This window comes from Callithrix jacchus, chromosome 2, assembly GCF_049354715.1.
Source record: "Callithrix jacchus isolate 240 chromosome 2, calJac240_pri, whole genome shotgun sequence".
In the NCBI taxonomy this organism is placed as follows: Eukaryota; Metazoa; Chordata; class Mammalia; order Primates; family Cebidae; genus Callithrix; species Callithrix jacchus.
In genome coordinates, this window is record NC_133503.1 from 86,508,408 (window position 1) to 86,536,079 (window position 27,672).

Sequence of the window (27,672 nt, forward strand, 5' to 3'; positions counted from 1 at the left end):
CGCCAAGGCGGAGTCCTTCCTCTGGGCCGGGGGAGGGGAGAGAGGAGCGAGGGGACCCCCTGCGCCAAGGCGGCGGCGGCGGCCGCGGGTGTTTCTTGGGCGCAGCAGCCGCAGGCCCGCCTCGCGGGGCCCTGTCCGGCCGCGGCTCGCGCCTACCGTGTATCCCCGCTCCAGGTCACTCTCCTCGTAGCGAAAGGACGGGATGTAGACTTCCATGGCCTTGCCGGCCAGCCGGCGGAGGGTGAGTGGGGGGCGGGCTCACGGCCGCGACCGCCGCTCCGCCCACCGCCGGGCCGCCCCGCCTCCCGCTCCCAAGCGCCCGCGGGGCCCGGAGGCTGCGGGTCGGGATTCAAGTCCGCGCGCTGACGCGGTCGCTCGCCGCGCCCAGGGCGTGCCAGGGCAGGGAGCAGAGGGCGCAGGGCTCCTGGCGCCTGGGTTTCGGGCCTAATGGGCGGTGGAGATCAGCTGGGCCCGAAGGAGGCGGGGCCAGAAAAATCTGAGCCTGCAGAAACCAATTGTGTGCGCCACCGCGCTAGGCGCAGGGACTGGGCCGCACCCGGTGCCCACTACCCAGCGGATTTCGGCGGGCGCTTGATTTGCAGTTTGCTAGACACCACCATTAACAGATTGCCAGACAGCAAAGAATAGAAAGCGTGGCGCTTTTAACTTTTGTTTTGTTTGGTTGAAATTTGTTTTTGTCTCTCGGCTGGTATTAACGGGTGAACCATCCAGCTTTTACCAAGACTCTCCGATTTCCTTTCGACTCGTCGGTCACCGTCTCCTTTTGAGTTAGCCGTCGAATCTGGGAATGTTGTTGTCCCACCGAGTTCGAAGTGAACCTAAAAGTTGGCAGGTCACTAAGAGACAAACGCTCTGACTTCACGCTCCAATTCTAAAATGCTGCCCTCTAACTGTGAAGTGCTTTTTTAACTATAAGGGAAAAACAGAAGACAAAAAAAAAAGAAAGAAAGAAAAGGAGGGACTGAACCCCGCACCTCGGACCAGGACCTAGTAGCCTGAAGGTCCCTAAAATATGAAGTGTCCCAGCGGAGGAAGCTTGATTATCAAGTTACTCAAGTAAACACTGAGTTTCTTCTTTAGGTTAAAGCACGGAGAATAGAAACGTGGACTTAGACGGGCGCGGTGGCTCACGCCTGTAATCCCACCACTTTGGAGGCATAGGCCAGCACATCAGGAGTTCGAGATCAGCCTTAACATGGTGAAACCCCGTCTCTACTAAAAATACAAAAATTACCCCGGGCATGCTGGTGCGTGCCTGTAATCCCAGCTACTCAGGAGGGTGAGACACGAGAATCACTCGAATGCGGGAGGCAGAGGTTGCAGTGAGCTGAGATTGCACCATTGCACTCCAGCCTGGGCGACAAGAGCAAGACTCCGTCTGAAAAAAAGAAACAGGAAAAAAAGGCCGAGCGCGGTGCCTCATGCCTGTAATCCCAGCATTTTGGGAGGCCCTGGTGGGCAGATTACAAGGTCAGGAGTTCGAGACCAGCCTGACCAACAAAGATGAAACCCCATCTCTACTAAAAATACAAAAATTAGCCAGGTGCATAATATCAGCTACTCGGGAGGCTGAGGCAGAAGAATCGCTTGATCCCGGGAGGCGGAGGTTGCAGTGAGCCGAGATCGCACCACTGCACTCCAGCCTGGGCGACAGAGCAAGACTCCATCTCAAAAAGAAAAACAAAGAAAAGAAATATGGATGTGATTTGTTGGTCACTGAGAAGTGACCTCAGCCGTCCAGAAAACAAGTTACCAGCCAACAAGCTTTTTTGGCCTACAAACAATTGCACTTAGTTGGTCCTTGAGGGCAGGGGACTGTCAACTTGGCAAACTCTAGAGTTTATGATGGGACCCTGAGCCATGCAACAGAGGGATAAGGCAGCTTCTCGTCTCAGGAACTTACCTGACATGGACCATGCACAGCCCTCTACATTAGCCTCATCTGAATATCTGTCCTCCTAACCCAGCAGTCATACATTTGCAGCTCCAGGATGTGCCCTTCTCTCAAAATTCTGTGTCTTAGCTGTGCCCTGTGACTACACACCTTTCTTTTTTCTGGCCAGCACCTCCTGAGGTAACCAGCCAGCTCTGTGGATGATAAGCTGTCTGAGTTCAGAGCCCAGCTTGTAGGTTACCTTAAGCCACTGGTGGACTATACACTGTATGTGTGATTTATTTACTCTACCCACTAGGTTTTAGGGCAAGTATGCTTTTAAAAACACATCATTTCGTGGTTGGCATACTACCCAGCACATAATTTAGATAAGTACTTATCTTTACAAAACTAGTGAAATGCAGCAGGTACTATGTTCAATACTATCACATAACGTTGACTCACTTCAGCTCTATAACAATCGTATGGCAGGGCGAGGTGACTCACGCCTGTAATCCCAACATTTTGGGAGGCTGAGGCAGGCAGGTCACCCAAGGTCAAGAGTTTGAGATCAGCCTGGCCAACATAATGAAATCATGTCTCTACTAAAAATGCAAAATTTAGCTGGATTACAGGGAGGTGGCTCACCCCTGTAATCCCAGCTACTTGAGAGGCTGAGGTGGGAGAACTGCTTGAACCTGTGAAGCAGAGACTGCAATGAGCCAAGATCATGCCACTGCACTCCAGCCTGGACAACAAAGCAAGACCCCATCTCAAAACAAACAAACAAAAACCAATCACATGAGGAAGTGTTACGTGCAATAAGAGGCAACATGGGTTTCAAGGGCTTCCCAAGAATCAAGTTTTTAATATGCTCTCTATAATATCCTACAACCTGTTAGTTGTAGGATATTATATTTTGATAATGGCATGGCTCACCCATTTACCTGTTGGATTTAAGAGGCAGAAATGTGTGGACCATGAAGGTCTGACAAATGGTCCAAATAATACCCATTTGCTGTATTCCACTAATAGCTGTGTATAATTTACATTTCCCTTGCTGAAAATATATACAAACTATCAATTTGTGGGTGTGTTCTTGAGCTATATTGGCCCAGCCATAAATGGTAATTGTTACAATTTCAGCTATTTTAGATGACATAATTAAGGCTCACAGAGGATAAGTACTATGAAATTACTAGCTAATAACTGGAAGAACTAAATTTCTAACCAAATTCTGTGAGTCTTCCAGCCACCAAGGAAGGGGAGAATAGAGCACCATAGGAAAACGAAATGGCAAATGTATTATCCTGTTGTTGCTACGTTATCTTTTAATCTAACTGTATAATCTAACAGGCCAGCTAAATATCTTTTCCTAAAAACATTAATAAAAATGCATGGTAAATACATATATAAGACATTGAACAGTTAGTATCTCTTAATAGAAGCAAACAATTTTCATGAGCAAAATCATAAAATTCTTTAGCAGTAACCTCTTGGCTAAAAAAAAATAATATTCTGCTGGAATCTGGGTGCAAAATTCTTACACTAAAATTTACTTAGTATTGAGTAGAAATATACTTCAGCAAAGTGAGTGATATACTGCTTTAAATACTAACATATTAGAAGTTTTGACTAAAATGTAAATCGAATATATTATACATTCAGCATTCAATTACAAGATTAAAACATCATGACAAAGTAAGATTTATCCCAGGAATGTAAAGATGGCTAAACATGAGGACATCTTTTGATGTATTTTTCAATATTGTCAGACTAAAAAATATCCCAGTAGATCCTGAAAAAAATTAACAAAACAGTACAACCATTCATACAAATTCTTAGAAGTAGAAAGAAATATCTTTAATTTGATAAAGATTAATGTCTTAGTCCCTTTTCTGCTGATATAACAGGATATCACAGACTGGGTTATTTATAAAGAATAGAAGCTTATTTGGCTCAGAGCCTGGGAAGTCCAAGAACATGGCCCTGGCATCTGTGACGGTCATCTCATAGCAGAAGGGCAGAAGGGTAAGGGAGCATATGAAAGAAAGAATAAGGGGCTGAGCTCACTTTTATAACAACCTGCTTTGAGAGAACATCAAGGGGGAAGGTTATACTGAGAGAAATGAGGCAAGAGGGAGGTGACAGGCACAAATTGGAGGATTTAATGTGAGGAGATGAAAGCAGATTTTCTGGTAATGAGAGAATAGGAGAGAAGAAATGAGAAAGTAGTGAAAGAAGGAAAGTTAAGTTTCAGAAATAATGGCAATAATTTTTAGTATATTGGCAGTTTTGAAAAATACTTACTTCAGGCTGGGGGTGATGGCTCGTGCCTGTAATACCAGCATTTTGGGAGGCCGAGGCAGGCAGATCACCTGAGGTCAGAAGTTCAAGACCAGCCTGGCCAACATGGTGAAACCCCATCTCTATTAAAAATACAAAAAATTAACCAGGCATGGTGGCACATGCCTGTAATCCCAGCTACTCAGGAGGCTGAGGCAGGAGAATTGCTTGAACCTGGGAGGGAGAGGTTGCAGTGAGCAGAGATTGCACCATTGCACTCCATCCTGGGCAATAAGAGCAAAACTGTCCCCCCCCCAAAAAAAAGAATAACTTCAATATGGGCAAAAATTTGGAAAGAAATGCTATCGATGAGGATTGAATTAAATATATATTCAGTGAAGATTGAATAAAATATATGAATACTAATTGCATTTAAAAAGACTGTTGTACAGGTTTTTTTTGTTTGTTTGTTTGTTTTGAGATGGAGTCTCACTAAGACACCCATGCTGAAGTGCAATGGCATGATCTTGGTTCACTGCAACCTCTGCCTCCCGGGTTCAAGCAATTCTTCTGCCTCAGCCTCCCGAATAGCTGGGACTACCGTTGTGCACCACCACATCTGGCTAATTTTTGTATTTTTAGTAGAGATGGGGTTTCACCATGTTGGCCAGGACAGTCTTGAACTCGTGACCTCATGTGAGGTCATCCACCCATCTCAGCCTCCCAAATGTGTACAGGTTTCTGAGTTAAGATAGCAAATTGAAAATACGTAACTAATTTCAAACTTCTAGTCCCAGTAAAAATGCAAGTAATTTTTCCCTTTATTTTTTTAAACCTACAGAGATAGAAAAAAACAGGAGAGGAGAGAGCAAGACTTTTGTCAGCTGGAAAGAGATAGAAGGGAAGTAACATTTCTAGCAAACAAGAGAAATCCTAATCTTAAACCAACAGCAGGAAAAACATAGAACCAACCAGATTTACACAGCACAATACTCAAAAGAGACCACAGAAGGAACAATAGGTACCTCTAGAATGGCTAAAATAAGGAGTATTGGTAAAAACTGAGAATCGGGAAGATCTTTTATCTTCCTCTACAACTGGAGAATATTTCCTCTAGAGAGGGAGAAAGAAACAATCTGCATTAGAAGTTGACTGGCCCAGCTGAGGGCATGGATACTGTTATCAAAAATAATTGGTGTCTGAGGGTAAGTGACCATACACATACTGAGTAATGAATGCTGGCCCTCTATAAAGGCTGGCAGCCACAAAACAGTCAACAAGAAATCTATTCTCTGGGGGAATCTAACTAGCTCAAGAGGAAAACCTTCAGAGATACCAACATTGAAAGTCCCCTACAGATAGCCCAATAAGATCATTCTTCAGTGATGCTCTAAGTTGACAAGCCCCATAACTACACACAGAGCTTCCAATCAGCTTTCAAATCCCACTGCTAATCAGGAGGAGACATCTAAGGAGTAACATATTTGAGGACAACATTTAACATGGAAGAGATACCAAAATAGAAAAACAATCTGGGGCTCGGTGGCTCACGCCTATAATCTCAGCACTTTGGGAGGCTGAGGCGGGTGGATCACGAGGTCAAGAGATGGAGACCATCTTGGTCAACAAGGTGAAACCCCGTCTCTACTAAAAATACAAAATTAGCTGGGCATGGTGGTGCGTGCCTGTAGTCCCAGCTACTCAGGAGGCTGAGGCAGGAGAATTGCTTGAGCCCAGAAAGCGGAGGTTGCGGTGAGCAGAGATCGTGCCATTGCACTCCAGTCTGGGTAACAACAGCAATACTCCATCTCAAAAACATAAAAAAATAATTAAAAAATAAAAAAAAACAATTTGGAAGAAACAAAAACCAGGAGGGGGAAAATACTTAAAAAATAAATCATCACTAAAATTTTCAGAAAGATATAGAAAGACATTGCATCTATGAAATAAGAACAGGAAGCTGTTAAAAAACAGAAACAATCTTCAACATATAAATTGGAAAGGAGAACAAAAAAAAGAAAAAAGAAAAAAACAATAGAAACTATCAGAAAACAGAAAAAGAACTAGAAAGTAGAGCAAAATGACAGAGATGAAAAACAGGAGTAAAAATCAAATGCAGGTCATCCAATATTCAAATAATGAAAAAATTCCAGAAAGAGAAGACAGAGAATACAGAAGGGAAGATATAATGAGTGAAATAACTCAAGAAAATTTCTACAATGGAATGTCATGTTTCCTGATTGAAAGTCCCCACACAGGATGAAAATACACACACACTGTTACAAATTTTTTTTTTCAAGACGGACTCTCTGTCACACAGGCTGGATTGCAGTGGTGCAATCTTGGCTCACTGCCATCTCCATCTCCTGGGTTCACGCGATTCTTATTCTTCAGCCTCCCAAGTAGCTGGGATTACAGGCACACACCACCATGCCTGGCTCATTGTTTTATTTTTATTTTTAGTAAAGACTGGGTTTCACCATATTGGCCAGACTGGTCTTGAACTCCTGACCTCAAATGATCCTCTTGCCTTGGCCTCCCAAAGTGCTAGGATTACAGGCATGAGCCACCACACTTGGCCACTATTACAAATTTTTATGAGATTTCAGAACACTGGAGATAAGAGAAGATCCTTTAGTCTCCAAGGAGAGGAGGAAAACAGATCGCAAAAGATTAGACCAATCAGCAGGCTTTGCAATTCTTGGCAGCAACACTAGAAGCTAGAAGATAATGAAGCAATGTTTTCAAAATTCCAAGAGAAAACTTTTCCAATCTATACACAAATTATCTATAAAAATTAGGGTAAAAGAAAGTCTCAAAAACAGGCTAGGCATAGTGGCTTATGCTTATAACCCCAGCACTTTAAGAGGCTGAGGCGGGTGGATCACCTGAGGTCAGGAGTTCAAGATCAGCCTGGCCAACATGTTAAAACCCCGAAATCTCTACTAAAAATTAAAATATTAGCTGGGCATGATGGCTCATGCCTGTAATCACAGCTACTCAGGAGGTTGATGCAGAAGAATCGCTTGAACCTGGGAGGCAGAGGCTGCAGTAAGCTGAGATACCACTGCACTCCAGTCTAGGCAACAGAGCAAGACTTTTCAAAAAAAAAAAAATAGACTTTTGCTGTATTTGTTTTTAAAAACTTACTCTGTATATTCAGCAAAATGAGGGAATAAATCAAGAAAGAGGAAACTGTGGGGTATAGAAAGCAAAGAATACAACCCAGGAGAGAAGTAAAGGAAATCTTTAGGATTACCACTGTGCAATGAGTTTAAAAAGGTAACCAGTACATACTACAGCAACATGACTCAAGAAGCAGGCATTTTGTGGTCTGTCTTCACAGTGTTTTCTGCTGTGTCTTCCTTTTAAAGTAAAGGAACTACTGGAAACTATACTTCACCAACACAAGAAAATAAATCAAGAAAGAGGAGGGCCTGAGTCTCAGGATACAGGGAATACATGCCAGGAGAATGGTAAAGACAATTCCAAATTGGAAAGCAAGAGAAGTCCAAGGGTAACACTACAGCAAGCCCAGAGAGCACAGACCCAGAGAGAAGTCCCCAGGAGGGAGGGCTTGAAGGAAAACAGTTGAAGTAGCTAGATTACCCAGTGTGGGTGGGCTATGGGAAAATGTACTGAGACACAATGGGAAGACATGGGAAAAGTAAGCAATAATACAAGAAGCACCAACCACATGGAAAAAATCAAGGCATGTTTTACCTGAGGGAAAAACAGCAAGGTAATAGAAAACAAGGAGAGCCTGAGAAACTGTCACAACCAAGAGGAGCAGAAAGAGTCATGACAACTCAGCATATCCTGGATGTGGTGTCCTGGAAGTGGTCCCGGAACAGACAAAACACATTAAGCAAAAACAAAGGAAATCTGAGTAAACAACAGACTTTAGCTAATAAAAATGTCTCAGTATTTATTTATTTGTAGTAACAGATGTGCTATACTAACTGTTGATAGAAGAAACAGTCCAGGGTAAGAGAATTCTGTATGTACAACCTTGACATTTTTCTGTAAAACTGCTAAAAAATAAAGTTTATTTTTTTAAAAAAGGAAGAAAATCACAATTAAATACACTTCAGCTTTGAGCTTTGAATAATAGTTGTATAGGTACAATAATGCAAATACTGATTTAACAAAAAGATTGCAATGTAACTACATTGGAAGGGTGGGGAAGAAATGTGTAAAGCAGAGAGATGGCAGAGTGAGAGAACCAAACTCTTATTTACCATAAAAAAGATAAGTAGATAATGCCTAAAATTGATAATTGATAGCAGAATGTGGCTATTATTTAAAAATGTGAAGGCATATTATAGCAGGAGAAACAGCTAAGACTAGAAAGAGGTTGTCTCTGAGTAAAAGGATTAAGAAAACAGGACATGTGGGACAGAGAACCATTGTTTTTTATTTGGCCTTTTCTTTTTTTTCCTTTCTTTCCAGACAGGGTCTCACTTTGTCATCCAGGGTGGAGTGCAGTAGCATGAACATGGCTCACCGCAGCTCAACCTCCTGGGCGCAAGCAATCGTCCCAACCTCAACCTACCTAATAGTTGGGATTACAGGTGTGAGCCACTATGCCCAGCTAATTTTTTTTTTTTTTTTTGTAGAGACAGGGTTTTGCCATGTTGCTCAGGGTAGTCTCAAATTCTGAAGCTCAAGCCATCAGCCCAATTTGGCTTTTCAAAGTGCTGGGATTACAGGCCTGAGCCACCTTGCCCAGCTATTTAGCCTTTTCAATGTTAGTTTTCAGATTGTGTGCATGTACTAATTTGATAAACATCAACTTAAAAACATCAAAAGGGTGAAATAGATTTTAATGCATTGACAAACAAAAAACTGCCAAGACATTGGCAAACCAAAAAGCAAATTCTAGGCTAGGCACAATGGCTCATACCTGTAATCCTAGCACTTTGGGAAACCAAGGTAGACAGATTGCCTGAGGTCAGGAGTTCGAGACCAGCCTGGCCAACGTGGTGAAACCCCATCTCTACTAAAGATACAAAGATTAGCTGGCTGTGGTGGCACATGCCTGTAATCCCAGCTACTCAGGAGGCTCAGGCGGAATTGCTTGAACCCAGGAGATGGAGGTTGTAGTGAGCCGAGATCATGCCACTGCACGACAGCCTGGGGGACAGAGTGAGACTCCGTCTCAAAATAAAAAATAAATATTTTAGGAGCCCTCAGGAACAAGATGGCGGTTCTCTGGAGACTTAGTGCTCTTTGCCGTGCCCAAGGAAGCCGAGCTCTGTTGCTGCGAACTTCAGTGGTCAGACCTGCTCATATTTCAGCGTTTCTTCAGGACCAACCTACCCCAGAATGGTGTGGAGTGCACCACATTCACTTGTCACCGAGTCACCATTCTGGTTCCAAGGCTGCATCTCTCCACTGGACTAGTGAAAGGGTTGTCAGTGTTTTGCTCCTGGGTCTGCTTCCGGCTGCTTATTTGAATCCTTGCTCTGAGATGGACTATTCTCTGGCTGCAACTCTCACTCTTCATGGTCACTGGGGCCTTGGACAAGTTGTTACTATGTTCATGGGGATGCCTCGCAGAAAGCTGCCAAGGCAGGGCTTTTGGCACTTTCAGCTTTAACCTTTGCTGGGCTTTGCTATTTCAACTATCACGATGTGGGCATCTGCAAAGCTGTTGCCATGCTATGGAAGCTCTGACCTTTTTGACTTCATACTTTGAAGAATTGATGTATGCCTCTTTGCCTCTGCTTTGTCATGTCATTCAGCTCACAGTAAGGAAGAAGTAACAGATAAGTCTATTGGTGGACAGGCTTCTTCTCTTAATCTTTGAGGAAAAGGTTTGAGAGGAATTATGTCTAAGAAATTGTGAGACTGAGTTCTGTATTCTGGTGAGTAAATGGGGTTGCCTCCCAGCTTCTCATAAGACTCACAGTATAACTAAACATGATATATGAGCTTTTGCCTTTTAATTTATCAATCTCTTAAAGAGAATCCAGCTTTATTACTATTACTATATGATCAAACTTATTCTTTGCCTTGGAAATAATGGACAAAGGGAAATACCGTTAATTCATGAATAAAAACTTGGCAGAAAATTAGACAGTGTTTAATTTTTGAAAACTTCCCTCTCTATTCAGTAGATACCACCTACTGATGGATACATATACTAGGGAAATTTTTAAATTTGGACATGCTGGTATCTCACATATAAATTTCTAAATCCTAGGAAGAAAAGCTTGTAGTGCTTCTGAATATAGAGAAGTTCCATATAAGGGTAAAGTTCCCCTTCTATACATACCAAAATATTACAGATCATAAATTGAGAGTTAATTCTCAAATGTGTTCTACTTGTTCTAAAATCTGTCCACAAATATAAAACTCTAAGTAATTAATTGTTATTTTCACACTATGGGAACCTCTAATGTGAAAATGTATTCTATGAAAATAATTTTTTAAAAAATAAAATGTATAATAAAAATGTTAAAAAAAATAAATATTTTAAAATTAAATTCTAGGAATGCCACAGAAATAACCCAAATGGCATTACTAAGTACAGGTTGGTTGCCATTTTGAAGTTTTTCTCTCTTCTAAAACGTGCCAATATACTAAAAATTAATGTTTTGATTTCTGAAATGAAGTCAAAGGAATTCTGTCCATTGATTACTTTCTTAATTCTTCTCTCTATTCTCTGGTAGAAAATCTGCTTTTACTTCATCACCACATCAAAATCCTCCAATGTATGCTTGTCACCTCTCTCTTGCCTTCCTTTCTCTCAATGCAACTTTCTCCCTAAATGTTCTCTCAAACCCATCAACAATCCCCAATACTGAAAAAAATTGATGTTTTAGGTCCTACTTTCTGATGGCTGAAAAAAATGGCTATTTTCTTAAGCTGGCTTCACTGTAAACTCATGAATTTCATTCCTTTGAAAATTAGCACTCAATAGTCCTTTTACTCATCCTTTTTTTTTTTTCCTAATCATGTGCTATTCTTTTATGGCATCCAATCTTCTTTGGCCTTCCTGCTGACATTACTCCCTGATGGCTTTCTTACTTTGCCAAAACAAAAAATGTCCTGCTTGAACTCATATTTTTTTTTCATCTCCAAATATACCCGTTCTTCCCTTTCCTTTTGTGCAGGGTAAGAAATATCCCTACTTCTTTCTGAGGGTCTTTCCATCTACCTCACTTCTCCTTTCTTAGACATTTGTTTTACCCAGGATTTTGAAATTAGCATTCTGATTGCAAAATGGATGGATAAATGAAATAAATGAAACTTGCCATTTTAATTACCATTTCCCTGAATTACCTCCTTTCTTACTTCCACTACAGTGGTATAGGCCCTTAACCATCACTTGGTTGGTTGGCTGCTGCTCCATCAAATGTTCTTATAATTTTTTCATTCATCATCTTTCTTCCATGATTTACTATTTGCCCTGGCTTATAACATATTCAAGGTTCTTACATGTGTGGGTAGAAATGAACTTTTCTTCCCCTAAGTAATAACCACATTTGTATTTCATCCTTGGTCTTCAGGCTTCTTTAAAGGTTTCTCACATTTACTGACAACATTCATTTAACTATAGTAGAGTATCTCTGTAGTGGGTGAAGTTCTAAACTTTTGTTGGCTGAATACAAACTGATTTTGACTGCTTGCTTTCTTCCCCTCCGCCTCTGATGCTCAGCCCAGGGCTCCCAGTGTGGATCTCCTAGGGCATACTATTTTGGAAAGGACTCTTTGGTAAGCCTATTTAGACCCTTGTCAAGCATAAACTCATTGTTTTGAAGAAGGCCTAAATACTGGTGAAATAATCAAAATGAGGGCTTTGTTTAGACGGAGATGTTAAGTGTTCAGTAAACATTTGTTGCATATATGATAGCTAATATTTTATTAAGCACTTGCTACTGCTAAGAAATTCACATTATCTTAATGTCCTTAAGAAGCATCTGAAGGCACATTTCCCATTACACAGATAAGGAAAGTAACTTTTAGAGATAAATAACTTGCTTAAAGTCAATATTGTAGGCTCTTGAGCCAGGATTCATACTGGTGGGCTGAATGTGTAACTGCATTCTTAATCACTCAATTACACTGTCTTGGCTGTAAAACACTAGTTTCTACAATAAATAACATGGGCATAGTCATTCCTCAAGAGACAAACTAGTCAAGGCAGTAATGCCAGGCAACTATAATGCAAATAGGTCTCCATAAATGCAATCTAAAAGGAACAAAGTGTTATTGGAGTCCTACTGAGGGATCAAGAGACATTTCTTCTAGCTAGAGTACTTAAAAGGATGTGGACTTCAAATGTGGCTTTAAAGTTTAAGGAATGGACAAGATTTAAACAACTGCCATTAAAAGGGAAAGGTAGACCAGACAAGGGATGTCACTAACAAAAATATGAACCAGGAAGGAATAGAGCATGCTCATGAGACAGGAGCCTAATTTCATTAAAGCAAAAGGTGGGTGAAGCTAAGGGATAAGAATCAAGACAGGAAAAATAGTTTGAGACGAAATTATTCTGAAGCAAGCATCTGGACTTCATCTGCAGACTGTAAGGAGTCTATAAAGATTTCTGAGCATAGTACCATGACAGGAGTTTTTTAGGAAGATCAGTTTGGGAACAGGTTGTAGCACTGGCGGAGTAGAGAGAGACTAACAGTTTTTTACAGGAGACTCAAGATAGTTCCAGTAAATGGTCACAAGATCTTGACCCTAAGGATAGAGACAACAGAAATGAGAACGGCAGAGATTTCCAAAGTAGAATCAACTCAAGTTGGTCCTAGTAAAACTATGACACCTAAGCAATATAGCTCTAAAAACATAAGCAGTTGGCTCTAAGTCTCAGTTATAGAAGGCTGGGACATATTTAAAACTAAAATTTAGAAATTAAGTTTGGTTTAAAAGCCTGTTGCATTCACACACACATTTCTACACACACAAATATACAAACATGCTGTATACACATATGTAGTGAGATTTGAAATGAAGATCTAGAAAATAAAATGTATGTTAAAATCAAGGTAACTCGAGGCTGACTATGGAAGCAAAAAGAAGGCAATTTAGTTTTGTTAAATTTTGTCTGACTTAGTTTTTATTAAACAGTTACATGTATAAATTTAAAATAGAAATTTTTTTCTCAAAGTACTCTCTTAAAACGGTTTATCCCATTAACTGGCCTTAATAAGAAAATAATTTTCTGTGTATTAACAAGTGGGCATCTTCACCTTGATTGGCTTCAATTACAAAGTTTCCATTTCACCCAGTTAAGAAATATTTAAAATCATTCAATCGTTAGAGAATTTTCTAAAAGTAAGTGACAAGAAAGGAAGAGCATTTTAAATTACTTCCTATGCATTAAAAAACTAGATAGTAAACTACAACTTCCCTATCTTCTACAATCTTCTCAGCATCTGAAACAACAGTTGGAAGAAATAAGTTCTCTGCATACCAAAAGATTTCCTAGAATTTTAAATGTTAATGATTAAAACAGGAATCTTGAAATGCTTATTATACATTTTCAAAGAATTTTCACATATGGTTCACACAGATTTAACAGGAATAATCAGTTCAATCATGATTTAAGCCCTGAATCTCCTAGTTTAGTTGTAAAATTGAGAAGGTTGTTCTAGACAGGCTATAAACTTCCTTCAAACAATACAGTGGTACAATTCATTAATTGTAGATATTGAACATCCACTACTTGCAAAACATTATGCTACAAAGTCTTGCACCTAAATTATACCTGCCCTTGAGAGCGACAACTAGGAGTCCCTTTTATTCAGCTTTGATTTCTTCACTGGTTTCAGGATGATAAATAAACTAGCTGTTGGACTTCCTCTCCATTTTCATTACCACAATAAACTCATTTCATTTGTACAAGGAAAGTTGGAAAGCTTTATTATATCTGGATAATAAAGGAAAAAAGTACCAACAATGAAATAAAGGTATTTTGAGATTTATACATATAAAACAAGTTGAGTAGTTGAATAGGCATTCTCTAAACCTATGCTGTCCATTATAGCCACTAGTCAGCCACGTGAAAACTGATCACTTAAAATGCTGAATGGAGATGTAATGAAAGTGTAAAATATACATCAGATATCAAAAAAAAGAATGTAAACTATCCTGTAACTTCAATATATTGGATGTATGTTAAAATATTTTGGAGCTACTGGATTATTAAAAATAATTTTTTTTACTTTTTAAAATGTGGCTATAGAAATTTAAAAATATATATATATGGCTCACATTATATTTCTATTGTTCTATACTTTTAAGTACCTTCTCCGCAGATTACCATGACCTCTCTTCATGGCCCTGATCACAAATGCAGGAAAATGAACTATTACTCACATTCATCTTGTTGTACTTCTCTTTTATTGCTAGTTCCATGTCTGACCCATGATCTACTTTCATTGTTACTTGAAACCAAATCCTTCACCGTAAGAGTTTGGAATGATACTTATTTTATTCTGATTTTACATAAGGAAGTGGGTGTGTGTGTGTGGGGGGGTGATTCTATTGTCTCCTTTCCAATACTTTGAAATAGACTGTGTCAATCACACATATAACTTACACATTTCTTAACTAGTAAATATGAGATGAAAATGCTAAGTCCCTGAGCCAGTGACTTAGAATTCCTTTTCACAGGCATTATTTTCCCACCTCACTACCAGTGACCTCCTTTCTTTAAAACAAAATGACTGATTGATCTATCTGCAGTCACTATTTTAGAATATCTGCTATTGCCCTAACTCTTTTTAACATGACTGCCCATGCAAGGAACCATGACAAGAAGATTCAAGTAACATCCCTTATTTAAGGCAGAATAAGGTAAGTCTCTGTAATTCCCTTAGACATTAAAATTAAAAGTGTTTGTAAAGAAATGTAACTTTCCTTCTCTACTCATCTGACTTCCTCCTTTCAAGAAAGCTGATTATGTTAAAAGGCTTACTTCACAGTTAAAGCTACTTACAAAACAATTTATATGACAAAGAATAAATTTACTTCTGCACCAATCTTAATACAATGAACTTGGAAAACTTTACTAGATTTAGATAACAAAGAAAAGAAGTTTAAGGAGTAGCAACAACGAAACAAATGTATTTTGAGACTAATATCTGTATAAAACAAGCTGAATACTTGAAAATAGTTGAGTAGAAAATACAATCAAGGAAATCTGTGTTAGAGTAATATTTTTAAATAGTTTGTCTTGTTTTACTTAATGGAAGTTCTTTGATCAGAATTGTTTTCCAACTTAATATTTATATTGAAGTTTGATATTTTAAACAAAATATTTTAAAGTAGAAAGGCACTTCAGGAATCAAGTTTTATGTACTTGTTTTATAGATAAGAGACTTAAGTGATACGCTCAAAGTCATACGCCTACTAAGTGAAACAAGACTGAAAAATGTATGTTGATCCTAAGTTCATCTTGTTTCAAGATATTATGCTGCCTTAGTCCTTTAACTTTTGCTCTCCTTAAAAAAAAATTAAATTCAGACCTATCCAACAAAGATATTGTTAGCACTATTAATGTTCTTGTTTATTTATTTGGGATGAAAGCATTTTAGATATCTGAACAGGAGAAAAGAAGATTGATGGGTGGAGTGTTCAAATAATTAAATCCTGTTTAAATACTGGTATCAGAGGTTCATATAATACTTGAAATTTCTAACACACTCATCTTTTAGTAAACGTGGGCAAGGGAAATGAAGACTGGAATGTAGTAGAGTTTAATCAAGGCTGAAAATATTATTTTACTTGGAGACACTGAGTATTCTACTGTGCCACATTTGAATGGAAGATTTTAACAACCTGAATAACTATCCCATGTGCAAACTATACCTCTGTAAGCAGTATAACTGTGGCTATAACACTAGGACATCATTCTAGTGAAACTATTCCTGGTAAGCCTATCTGTTGCTCAATATTAATGGGGCAAAAAGGTAGCATCTTATATATATTATTATAAATTATTCATTTCTCAAAAGTATTCCCAGTAGAAGCAACAAAAGAAGACTGTACTATTTCTGCTTCAGTTTCTTCTTAAAAGGGCAAACTTTATTCTTCCCTGTTCAACTCATCATGTCTTAATTTTTTTTTTTTTTTTTTTTTAGAGATGGGGTCTCACTATGTTGCCCAGGCTGGCTGTAGAACAGTGGGTATTCACAGGCATAATCATAGTGCACTACAGCATCAAACTCCTGGAATCAAGAGATCCTCCTGCCTCAGCCTCCCGAGAAGCTGGGACTACAGGCAGGTTAGCCACTTTGCCTAGTCCATCAAGCCTTTTTTATTAACCTATAATGTATCAGCCACTCTTCTGGGGTCTAGGAGTATAAATATGAGTAACACCTATAGAAAGCGTAACATTTCAACTAAAATAAATAGAGGCAAACACAGGCTAAGGATACTTTGATATATAAATTGTATCCAGTGACTCACTAGAGAGGACTTAGTTACACATACCATATCTTGCTCCTCTGAAAAGGAGATGTTGTTGTTAAGATCAAGAAGAGGGGTGTTGGTAAGAATATTTTTTTTAAAAAAGTAACTCTGTTGCCAGTCATACCTTAAATTTTCTTTTCTTTTTTTTTTTTTTGAGATGGATTTTCCCTCGTTTCCCAGGCTGGAGTGCAATGGCACAATCTTAGCTCACTATAATCTCTGCCTTCCTCGTTCAAGTGATTCTCCTGCCTCAGCCTCCCAAGTAGCTGGGACTACAGGCACACCTCACCAAGCCTGGCTAATTTTTCTATTTTTAATAGAGACAGGGGTTCACTATCTTGGCCAGGCTAGTCTTGAACTCCTACCTCAGGTGATCCACCCACCTTAGCCTCCCAAAGTGTTGCCAATGCACCGGCCATAACTTAAATTTTCATCAGCATTAAGGACTAGATAACAGCTGTCTAAGTAGCATACAGAATTGGGTAAAAACATTGCCCAAGGCAAAGTAAATTTCACTGCAAATTTGCTTTGTGTTATGCTTGCTTATTCATCAAATCATGGTCTATTTTAGCATGGTATCATTCCTTGTCAACTGTAAGCATAGATGATATACTTTTAGTTTTAAAAGAAAACAAAAGACAAGGAATAAATTAAATATATGCGAAATACTACATTTTGAAGACAACAGGAGAAGATGAACAAACTCCATGGGACTTGTAACCAAAGTATATAAAGACATTTTTTCCTATTTCTTAAATTGGGCACTTGTAATATGGATGGTTAAAAACAAGCAAAGACAATTATTCTCTTCTTTACCAAAGACAATCATGAGACAAATGTTCTTTGATTTATGATGGTTTCATAAGAAAACTTAAGCTTCATTTAGTAATTCAATAATATGAGTTCAGCTTTTTTTGTCAATTAAAATAATTAAGGAATCATAGCATCACTTATATACATCTAGAAGAAAAAGTTTCTTCCTACTAAAAATGCTTGGAAAAGATTCCTAATATGTTTAAATACCCAAATAATTTGTTACTAGTATTTCACAAGGAATATCATTTTATTACTGTAATCACAAAATCATAATTTCTGTACAGGAATGTATAAGTGAACATTTATCAGTGCATTGATAATTCACTTCATAAAGAGGGTAAACATATTACAGAACATATTGTAAAGAAAAAAATATTGTAATATTTTCTGGTCTTGCAGTGCACTTTTTAGTGCAAGTATTTGAGACACAATAGTGTTCAATTCAGCAAAGTATTGCAGAATGTCATGCCACAGTCCACTTATTTCAAAGAGGGTCAGGACATGCAGCTTGTAATAAAATGTCAGTGTGTGTGTGTGTGTGTGTGTGTGTAAAACCACGTGTAATTCATAAAATATATAGTGGTTTATTTAGATGGTTTTAAATGATTTCACTGTGGAACTCAGCCTAACTGGAACAACATCCAAGGTCTTCTTAACAGCAACAGTCTTATTGCTAGGCAATGGCTTTGGCTTCAGGTAGGAATGCTTCCCAGTATTTTATCAGCTGTGAATGAATGATAATTAAAATACGTTATTATCTTTTTGTCATTTATATGCATATATCCTGTACAGCATTTAAAAAAAATCTATATAGGCCAGGCAGGGTGGCTCACATCTGTAATCCCAGCACTTTGGGAGGCCAAAGTGGGTGGGTCACCTGAGGTCAAGAGTTCGAGACCAGTCTGGCCAACATGGTGAAACTCCATTTCTACTAAAAATAGAAAAATTAGCTGGGCGATGTGACATGTGCCTGTAATCCCAGCTACTTGGGAGGCTGAGATAGGAGAATCATTTGAACCCAGGAGATGGAGGTTGCAATGGGCCAAGATCGCGCTACTGTACTCCAGCCTGGGCAACAGAGCAAGAGTCCATCTCAAAAAAACAAAACAAAACAAAACAAAGCAAAAAAACAAATGAAAACAAAAACAACACTAAAAAAACTATGTAAATCACTAACTAACAATGACTAATATTTACTAATGTCTGTTTTTTCTTTTTCCAGGCAGAGTTTCATTCTTGTTGCCTAGGCTGGAGTGCAATGATGTGATTGAAGCTCACTGCAACCTCCACTTCCTGCGTTCAAGCAATTCTCCTTCCTCAGCTTCCCAAGTAGCTAGGATTACAGGCACGTGCTACCAGGCCCAACTAAGTTTTTTGTATTTTTAGTAGAGACGAGGTTTCTCCATGTTGGCCAGGCTGGTCTTGAACTGCTGACCTCGGGTGATCCACCCACCTCGGCCTCCCAAAGTATTGGGATTACAGGAGTGAGCTGCTGCGCCCGGTCAATGTCTGGTTCTTAAAGAAATAATTTTAACTTCCTTATCTGAAGTCCATCAATATGTTTCATAAATAAATTATTTAAAACATTACTCCTGACTAATTTTAGTTTTTGATGTAAAATAATAGAATTTTTAAATGTACAATTTTTTGATTTATGCAAGATTTTACATAGAACAGTGTTACCATATATTAAAGATTACCTTAAATAATACAACTACAATGACCTTTTCCAGCATAAAGTGATAAGATTTCCCAAATCAGAGCATATTGACATTTTATGTTGTTGCTAGACAAGAATGGGATATAAGAAAGAAGAAAAGAAAATACTGAACAAGAAAAAAAAAAGGATTGGAGAGAATTAGCTGTCAGTCTTCCTTGAATAGTCCAGAGAACAGTTTTAAATATAAACTGAAGTCATGTTTAAAATAATTCCTTTAAAAACAAGCTTATATGACTTATTTTGATATTTTAAAAAATCTAACTTTATGAACTGTTTAAATAAAAACTAAAGACAATTAGAAGACATCTTACTGCTTAATTCAAAAACAACCTATTATATTTTACACAACATTCTAGATCCACATATTTAAAAACGGGAAGAAAAAAACCCTTCTATACAAGATATTAAATTACTTGACCTGTTACTCCAATTTTACATTAAAATATATAGGAAAATTTTCGGCAATTATCTTTTTATTTAATGTACCACTAAAATTCATGGTAAAGGAGACAGATGCCACTTGCAGCACTCAACCACCAACAACCCCAAACAAAATAAAGCAAAAATGAAAACGGTACATTTTTCAAAAATTCTGAAAAGGTGTTTAAGTTCTATCTGTTATGGAAAAGAAGAACTTACTATTGAGAATTTACTCAAACAGGTCTGACCAACAAGGAAACAAACTAGAAAGACAGTGAAAGGGGAAAGTTGCCCATGAGGTTTCTGATGGCTTAAAATTGGGAAAACTGTATCTCTGCAAAAAGAACCTAAGACAGTTTCCAATTAATTTATCCTTTTTTGCTTTACCATCACTGGCTTTCTGTCTTCCATTTCTTATTCTTGACTTTAAAAGCCCAGTTCATTAATCATCTTTTTAAAATAAAAAAATATATAGCAAAAACAAATTCTAGAAGTTTAAGTTACAAACAAAAATGGCTTACCTGTTGTTGTGTTTGTACTAATGATTCTAAGTACTTGATGATAACAGTTTTAAAATCCTTCACTCGTTCTTTCTGTTGAAGTACATTTTAAAAAGTCCGTTAGTAGAAAACTAAATTTTACCACAAAATTGCAGCAAAATGTGACCATGTTGTTGAGAAAAATGCAAAATTATTATACATGCCTCAAATCTTCCCACTTCTTTTCGAATCGTTTTAGAGATCTGTTCAAAATCTCTCTCCCCTTGTTGCACTTTCGCCTCCCACTAATAAAAACAAACAAAGAAATATTTTATGCTTAGCTCAAAAAAAGTACAGTACTGTCATGACCACTTACTTCATTTAATCACAATGCCTCAAAAACCTGAGAAAGCTCAACATTGGCAAAGCACAATTCGACTAATAGGCATGTTAGCTTAATTTCCATTAATATTCCACAGGCAAATTTACTCAACATTAAGATATTTCAATACTGTACTTAATAAACTACAATGTCCAAAGCTTAATTAAATATAACTAAGAGGAAAGATTTTGGGCATAAAATTCACCACAAAATAAATGATCAGCGTGATTTTCTTAATTACTTTTTTATATCAGTAATTACTTCAGAATATATTACTACTGTTAAGTCGAAGGATATGTGTTCATCAAAATTTATATGCTGATGGAAATACTTTAAATTAGGAAAATTACATAATAAACATTCTAAAAATGTTTTTGTAATGGTAAAATGACCAGAATAAAAAAAATGTGGAATTATGGTGTACTGAAGACCATCAATAAATATTAAATTCAGTACAGAAACAACGAAATGTTGTGATTAGTGAACAATGGAACAACTAAAATAACTGAAGATTTAAGCAATGAAATGATATTTTTCCCACTATGTAACCAAAACACTGGTACATACTCTTCAAAGAGCAGGTACATTTATTTTTAGTAATATAAAGGTTGTCCTACCTCTTCAATTTCCTTATTGAAGCATGGTAAGAAAAGTGTATAAATTATAATAAACTTATACAAATTCACTAAAATACCATATATAATACATATATATGGGGGATAATGTCGCCTGGACAGCTAAATGTGGGATAGATCTAACTCTAAAACCATTTTTAGACACAAAATAATTATCTGAAATCAAATTAACCATCTAATAAGAATTGTGTAATTATTAATGTAAAGGTTAATTTTAGGTGTTTTCCTGTATGCTTCTTTATCCATTCCATAATCACATGGAGGTAGTAACAAAGGGCTCTGGAGATTTTAATAATGATCAAAATTTTAAAGTACTTCTAACACAGTTCATTAAAATATGCAAAAATAGCCACATGTTGAATGGTTTAGAAAAAAATTATGAAAAATTATGTATATATGAATGACTCATGAAAAATTTAAGTAAAGAGATAAAGCATTTAGTAATCACCTCTCTTATTTCATTTTTAGCTTGCTGTATTTTATCTGGTTTGTTAGCAACCATTATTTTTGCCTCAGCTTCACGTTTTTTGAGCAAAGTAATTTGAGCATCTTCCCATTTCTGCCAGCACTTCATTCGATGGTCAAACACACCCTATAAGTGAATGACATAATGCTACTAAGTAAGCGTAACATTTAAAATACTTTCATAACACTAGAAGTATTATAATACAGAAAGCAATAAAATCAAGTATTTAAGTGCTACTCTAATATACTAAGATACTGAAAATAAGCATGCCAATATCAAAGAAAATAATGTCCATATTCACCTGCTTAAAACAAAAAACCCTGTCAATGGATGAAACATGAACACTCAGAATAAAAAACTACATTCAAAATCCATTTCGTCACTAGCCTTTAGCCTTTAAATATGGTTTATAAAAAGATTTCTAAGAGTTTTATGCTTTGAAGGAAGATGTCTTTAATAGGAAAATGCTAGTGTCATATCTACACTGGAAATTTTCCTGCTAAATATTATTAGAAGCATATTAAGTGTTAGAAACATGTCTGAAACTGAAAAGACAAAATGGGAAACACTCATAAGATATGCGGTAGAAAAAATAACAGCAAATAAAAAGAAAAGCAATCAAAAAGCAAAATATATCAAAATGAAAAAAAGATAATCTTACACAAGATGAAAAGGGCAAAAGATGAAAAGATGACTATATATATATTATGTATACACTGCAGAACTAAAGAAGAAATAGACAAAAGATCCTAATACAGTAAGTCAACCAAATCCATGACTTTTCTCAAGGAGTCCGGCAGAGCAAGAGCAAATGAATAGAGAAAAGAAATGAAATATGGACAAATTAAGGTAACTAGCAGTCTCATGAAAAAACATCATAGATAGCATGGAAGAACCCACTAAGAATCCCCTTTCTGGCTTGATGAGAAATATTAAAATTATTTTAGTAATTACTAATCAAAAATTCATGAAATAAACAATACATTGGGTGAATCAGGAAGCACTAAACCAGTTATTTTAATTTATTCCAAATAAAAAAGTTTTTGAACCATGAAGCAGTAAAAACTACATGTTCCTATAGGGATCTCCTGAAGAGAAAAATATGGAGATAGCGTATTTTTTTTAAAAGCAGGCTTTGGAGAAAATCAAATTTGGTTCTACTATTAGTTTTGTCACTGTATGACCATGGGTAAATTCACTGGACTTTTCCAAGCTATAATGCTCCCAAATATAAGAGGTGGGAAGTGATGTCTACATTTATGGATTAGAAATAACATAACGAGTATATTATTGCATAGTGACTTAACCTAGTGGATGCTTAATAATCAGTAAGTACAGCTATTGTGGATTACTTCTAAATAACATACACATGTAAATGTAGTTATAAACTGTTAAGCTTTCTATTAAAAGTACAAAGGATAGCTCAGTATTATGGAAAAAATGTATAATTAAACAGCATTTATATCATATGACAATTTTTTAAAAATGTGATAACATTAAAAAATCCAATCAACCAGAAACCAAAGTATTTTTCCTATTTTTCCAAAAGAATTCTTACAGATCGTGAACATTTTAAATTAACCAGGACAACAGATATCCAGGGCAAACTGGCAAGTCAAAGCACCGTATCTAGGGGTATTTAAATCCACTCTGCTATTATTTAATTTATCTCAGATAATATTAGTAAGTAAATCTTACCAACCCCTTTGTCTGCTTTTCTTGTATTTAAGACCACATTTTTTCCTAAAACATCCCTTATTATAAATTAACTTTGCTTTAGTCAAATTAATTTAAGGTAAAATCCAAAAGTAACACATCTAACACAAACAAATTGAGAAAAAGTAACTATCATTTAAAACAGCAGTGTTCAATCCTTTGGCTTCCCTGGGCCACACTGGAAGAACTGTCTTGGATCAAGCATAAAATATACTAACAGGTGATGAGCTTAAAAGAAAAAAAGAAAAAAAAAATATATATATATATATATAATCTCATGACATTTTAATAAAGTTTATGAATTTGTGTTGGGCTGCATTCAAAGCTGTCCTGGGCTGCATATTGAACAGGCTTGATCTGAGACAAACAATCCCTCTCACCTCTGACACACACAGACACACAGACACACACACACACAGACACACACACCATACACACAACCAACCAAAAAGTAATTTAAGATTTTAGGCCTAGTCTCGCTTTAGGGGAACAGGGCCATATCTGTTCGTTTCTAAATTTCTCTGTTCAATAACAATTTGATTCCTTAAAATATGTACCAATAAAAGAAAAAGGTAAAGAACACCCTTTAATTCAAAATTTGCTTACATTCTTAATGTATATCAACTGGCTTTTTCATTGATATGCTAAATCTAAACTAATTTGTTCCCTGTCCAATTTATTATCTCATAGTATTCCAGAACCAGGACATGTTTATTGTGTAGATGCAGGAGCTATGATAAAGATAAGAATACTAAAATCAGGTTATTTCAGGAAAAAAAAAAAAATCTTAAATATACAAATTAACTTTTTCCTCATTTTCTTTCCTTTGTAACAAAATAATAGAAAATAAAAGAAAAAAAGAACAAGCAACACAGTCAAACTTCTAACAATTAATTAAATCAATTAAATTGTAGCAATGTTTCCCTTTGTATGCCAAGATACTAATCTACTCTAGTAGAATCATTAGAAGAGGGATAAGTTTACACTGATCATCCATGTAGGACCTTTATTCCCTTGCCAGTTTATGGCATACATTTGTATGCAAGCTGGTCTAGGTTAGATAAGATTGCAGATGTCTAACAATTTTCTTGGCCCATCAGGAAATTTGATGCTACAATTTTAATTGTTACCATATTCTAATTCAGTTAATCTGAAAATACGCTGCCCAGTTTTATGGAGTTCTGAAGAGGTGCTGAGTATTTATAGCCAAACAACAAAGCATTTAAAACCTTTGGGGAACCCATATTTTAGTTAAAAAAAAAATTTAATATGTTTTATAAATTGGAATCCCCTACAAAAATTACTTATAAAGAGTTCTAGTGCTAAAAACATTAAGAACCATTGCCCTCAATCTCTGACCCTACTTTAGAAATGGTTCACAGAAGCCCAATACATGACAATGCTTATAAGGATACAGCCAAAACCTGTAGTTCTAAATTTCAGAGGCCATGTACTGTACAAAAGAGGAAAACAGGAATTTCCTGATACAAAGCCAGACTTAGGCAATATTTTGAAAAGGGTAAAATTTAGCTTTTTCTTTTGTGTTCTAATTCCTGATGTTCTCTGCTCCCAACAATGGCTCTATATTAATTCCCAAAGTACTCCTAACTTGCAGAATTATCATCAGAAAAGTACTCTCGATAGATATGAAACTAAAAGTTAATTAATATTAAGCAGCTATTAGATAATAAGCAAACAAAAATGGGGCAAAGGTCTTGAACAGCTCATTCACAGAAAAAGAAATGTAAATGGCTTATCATTTGTAAAGATGCCTTGATTCACACTGAGTAAATGACAACTTAACAAAAAAAAAACAAAAAAAAACACCTTCATTCTTGGGTGGTAGTAAAAAGAAACACGTACTAGTTAGGGCACAAAGTAAAATCTCTTTGAACAGTAATTTGGCAATGCTAAAATTTAAAATGCTTATAACCTTTGGTCAGCATTTCTAATTATAGAATCTTTATGACCAAAGAGTTATCAAAATACCTGATTTTTTTAAAGACTAGACTATAATTCAAGGAACATCTAAATGTTATATGATGGAATGCTATACCACCATTAAAAAGACATCTACCTATGTTGATAGGGAGACTGCGCTAATAAGAGGAGTGGGTGAGAAGGCAGACAAAGGACAGTACAGGCAGTGTATTCCTTTTTGAGAAAGGAAGGGAGGGAGAGAAGGGGGACGGAAGGAATAAACAGAAAGACGAAGAGAATCAGTTTTAGGTACATGCATAGCTACTTCTGTAAAGACACATAAGAATCTAATAGTTTATGACTGAGGTCAGAGACTACAGGTCTTAGTTCTGCAGGGAAATTTACCTTGCTGGGCCATTAAAACTGTCATGTACATGCATCATTTTTTCAAATACAAATAAATTAGTTTAAAACAGAGAATAAGACAAAAATAAAAACCATAAAAATTACCTGTCACCTCCTTCCATATCATCTCAATTACTTTGTGCAGTTGATCTAAGCTACATTTCAGTAGAAACCAATCTTAAAGAGCTTAATTTACCTAAAGGCAACTTGACCACAGCTCTTTAACTCTTTCAGTCAATGAATCATTAATTCAGTATTTCCCCGAATGTGTTCCATGTATGTAAATAGATATTTAGTGGAAAATAATTCTTGTTCATATGACTTTAGAAACCTCTGGATTAAAATTTATATTCTTTTTTCATTCCTAGATAGTTCTGAGCTTTTAAAATGCATTCTGAATCTCGCAAACAGGGATACTGTAAACATAAGTAAATTCCCAAACTTAGCTAACTGTAATCAATCTTTTGGTGCCAGTGTTCTATAGAAAATATTTTGGAAAACATTAATACAACTATAATTTCATGAAATATAATAATATAGCAAAAAGACTTAGGGTATGAGGAAAGCTGTTTCTGAGGGATCAGTATCCATTACACAGGCAGGCCATCACTGCCAGGGGGTCTCTTTCCAGGCTAGCTCTTATTACCAGGTATGTACTGCTAGAGACACTGCCCAATCTCCCTTTTTTGAGCCACAGGTTTTTTGGAAGTGTCACACTTTTTTTATAACGGTTCTCATGCTACTGGGAGCTCTGGTAAGAAGTGAGAGTAGGTGGAACAAATCTGTAAACTAGATCTCCATACATCACAAGCTGCCTGTATATAATGAAGTATACTCTGACAACTGCTATCTACATTAGCATTTCTAAATACTGAAAAATTAATTACCAACAGCATAAGGAATAACATTTAGAACAATAAATACAAGTAGAATTGGCAATTTGATCAAATAAGTAAAAGCACCATTCCGAATTGCTAAGAATGCTCTAGTAATAAATGTCACCAGTAGCTTGAGAACAGAACCATCAATAAATACACTCATCGCAGACGAGTACTAACTTGATCACAGACTTTAGCTGAAAAAATTTTGCATAAGAAAGAAATAAGGTCTCATTAACTTTCTAGATGCTTAAATTCAAGGTAAAAGGTAAATACCCAGTACCCCCCAACCCTGTAACTAATATCTATAACAATAATTCAAAGATCTTAAAGTATCTTCTGAAACATGACACATGGAGTAATGTTCAGTTCAGTTTAACTATCTGAATACTGGAGATATCTGTAGAATACTAATTTTTATTAACTGGATTACTTTCTCAACTGTTCAGAAATTGGACTATTTATTTAAGTATTACCATTCAATAACACAAGTTATGATCTAATCGAGTCCAATCTCATCTATAAATACATGGTGATTACACATTTGAGTATACAAACAGAAAGTCTTATTACATCCAAATTCATGATAAAATCCCAATTAAACATATTCACTGCAATGATCATTTCTGGTTTTATCCCACTCATTACACAGTCAGCTTTACTAATGATAATAGAGTCCAATGAGTAGTCTCGGTTAGTGCTAGAATGAGCAAATGAATGCTATCAGTTAGTTACAAACTTGTATAAGCAAATACATAAGTAAATGTGTAATGTTTTCTATCTTATCTATCGTTCCTTAGACCTGTTAAAAACATTAATTCTGTCTATTGTACTGTGCAAGTCATAGGGAGGAAAGTATTAAGTTATGGATACTTATCTTGAAGCCATTTTATTTGTGCTAGTATATGAGGAATTTAGATAAATACATAACTAATAGGAAACAAAATACTTTTTAAAGCACATGAGAAAAGTGAGAAGAATGTAAGAAAGGGCTTACTTTCACTGCAGCAATAAGACGAATGTAGTCACTAAGTAGTTCTGAGAACATATAAAAGTCAGCAAAAGCTTGTTCTTGATGTAACTGGTCTATCTTCTCTTCAACCTCTGCAAGCTGAGACAAAGCTCTAGATAAAGCAGTATGATCCTCAGAATTACCTAACATGGCAGCACTTTTAGCAAAGGCAGCTGTGTTGGCTGAAAGTTCTGAAATAAAAAACATA

General features: G+C 36.6%; 2 protein-coding genes and 1 pseudogene across 11 annotated transcripts in view; 1 reads left to right on the forward strand and 2 right to left on the reverse strand.

Annotated features, from left to right (window-relative positions):
• SNX24 (sorting nexin 24) overlaps positions 1-236 on the reverse strand; it is a 178,669-nt gene extending 178,433 nt beyond the window's left edge. For all 9 annotated transcript variants that reach the window (XM_035291003.3, XM_078365000.1, XM_054252015.2 and 6 more), the window contains exon 1: positions 157-236. In XM_035291003.3, coding sequence (XP_035146894.1) covers positions 157-216 — 60 coding nt within the window. In that variant the 5' untranslated portion in view covers positions 217-236. The remainder of the gene's footprint in view (positions 1-156) is intronic.
• LOC144581406 (succinate dehydrogenase [ubiquinone] cytochrome b small subunit, mitochondrial pseudogene) lies at positions 49-10,607 on the forward strand (annotated as a pseudogene). Its single transcript, XR_013532119.1, has 2 exons — positions 49-241; positions 5,022-10,607. The product of XR_013532119.1 is annotated as a succinate dehydrogenase [ubiquinone] cytochrome b small subunit, mitochondrial pseudogene (transcript).
• Positions 10,608-17,659: 7,052 nt separating this feature from the next.
• The window catches only part of SNX2 (sorting nexin 2), a 55,595-nt gene continuing 45,582 nt past the window's right edge, over positions 17,660-27,672 (reverse strand). The window contains exons 11-15 of the mRNA XM_002744664.4: positions 27,450-27,655; positions 21,516-21,659; positions 20,275-20,355; positions 20,093-20,164; positions 17,660-18,155 (exon numbers count right to left, since the gene is read on the reverse strand). Coding sequence (XP_002744710.1) covers positions 18,105-18,155; positions 20,093-20,164; positions 20,275-20,355; positions 21,516-21,659; positions 27,450-27,655 — 554 coding nt within the window. The 3' untranslated portion in view covers positions 17,660-18,104. The remainder of the gene's footprint in view (positions 18,156-20,092; positions 20,165-20,274; positions 20,356-21,515; positions 21,660-27,449; positions 27,656-27,672) is intronic.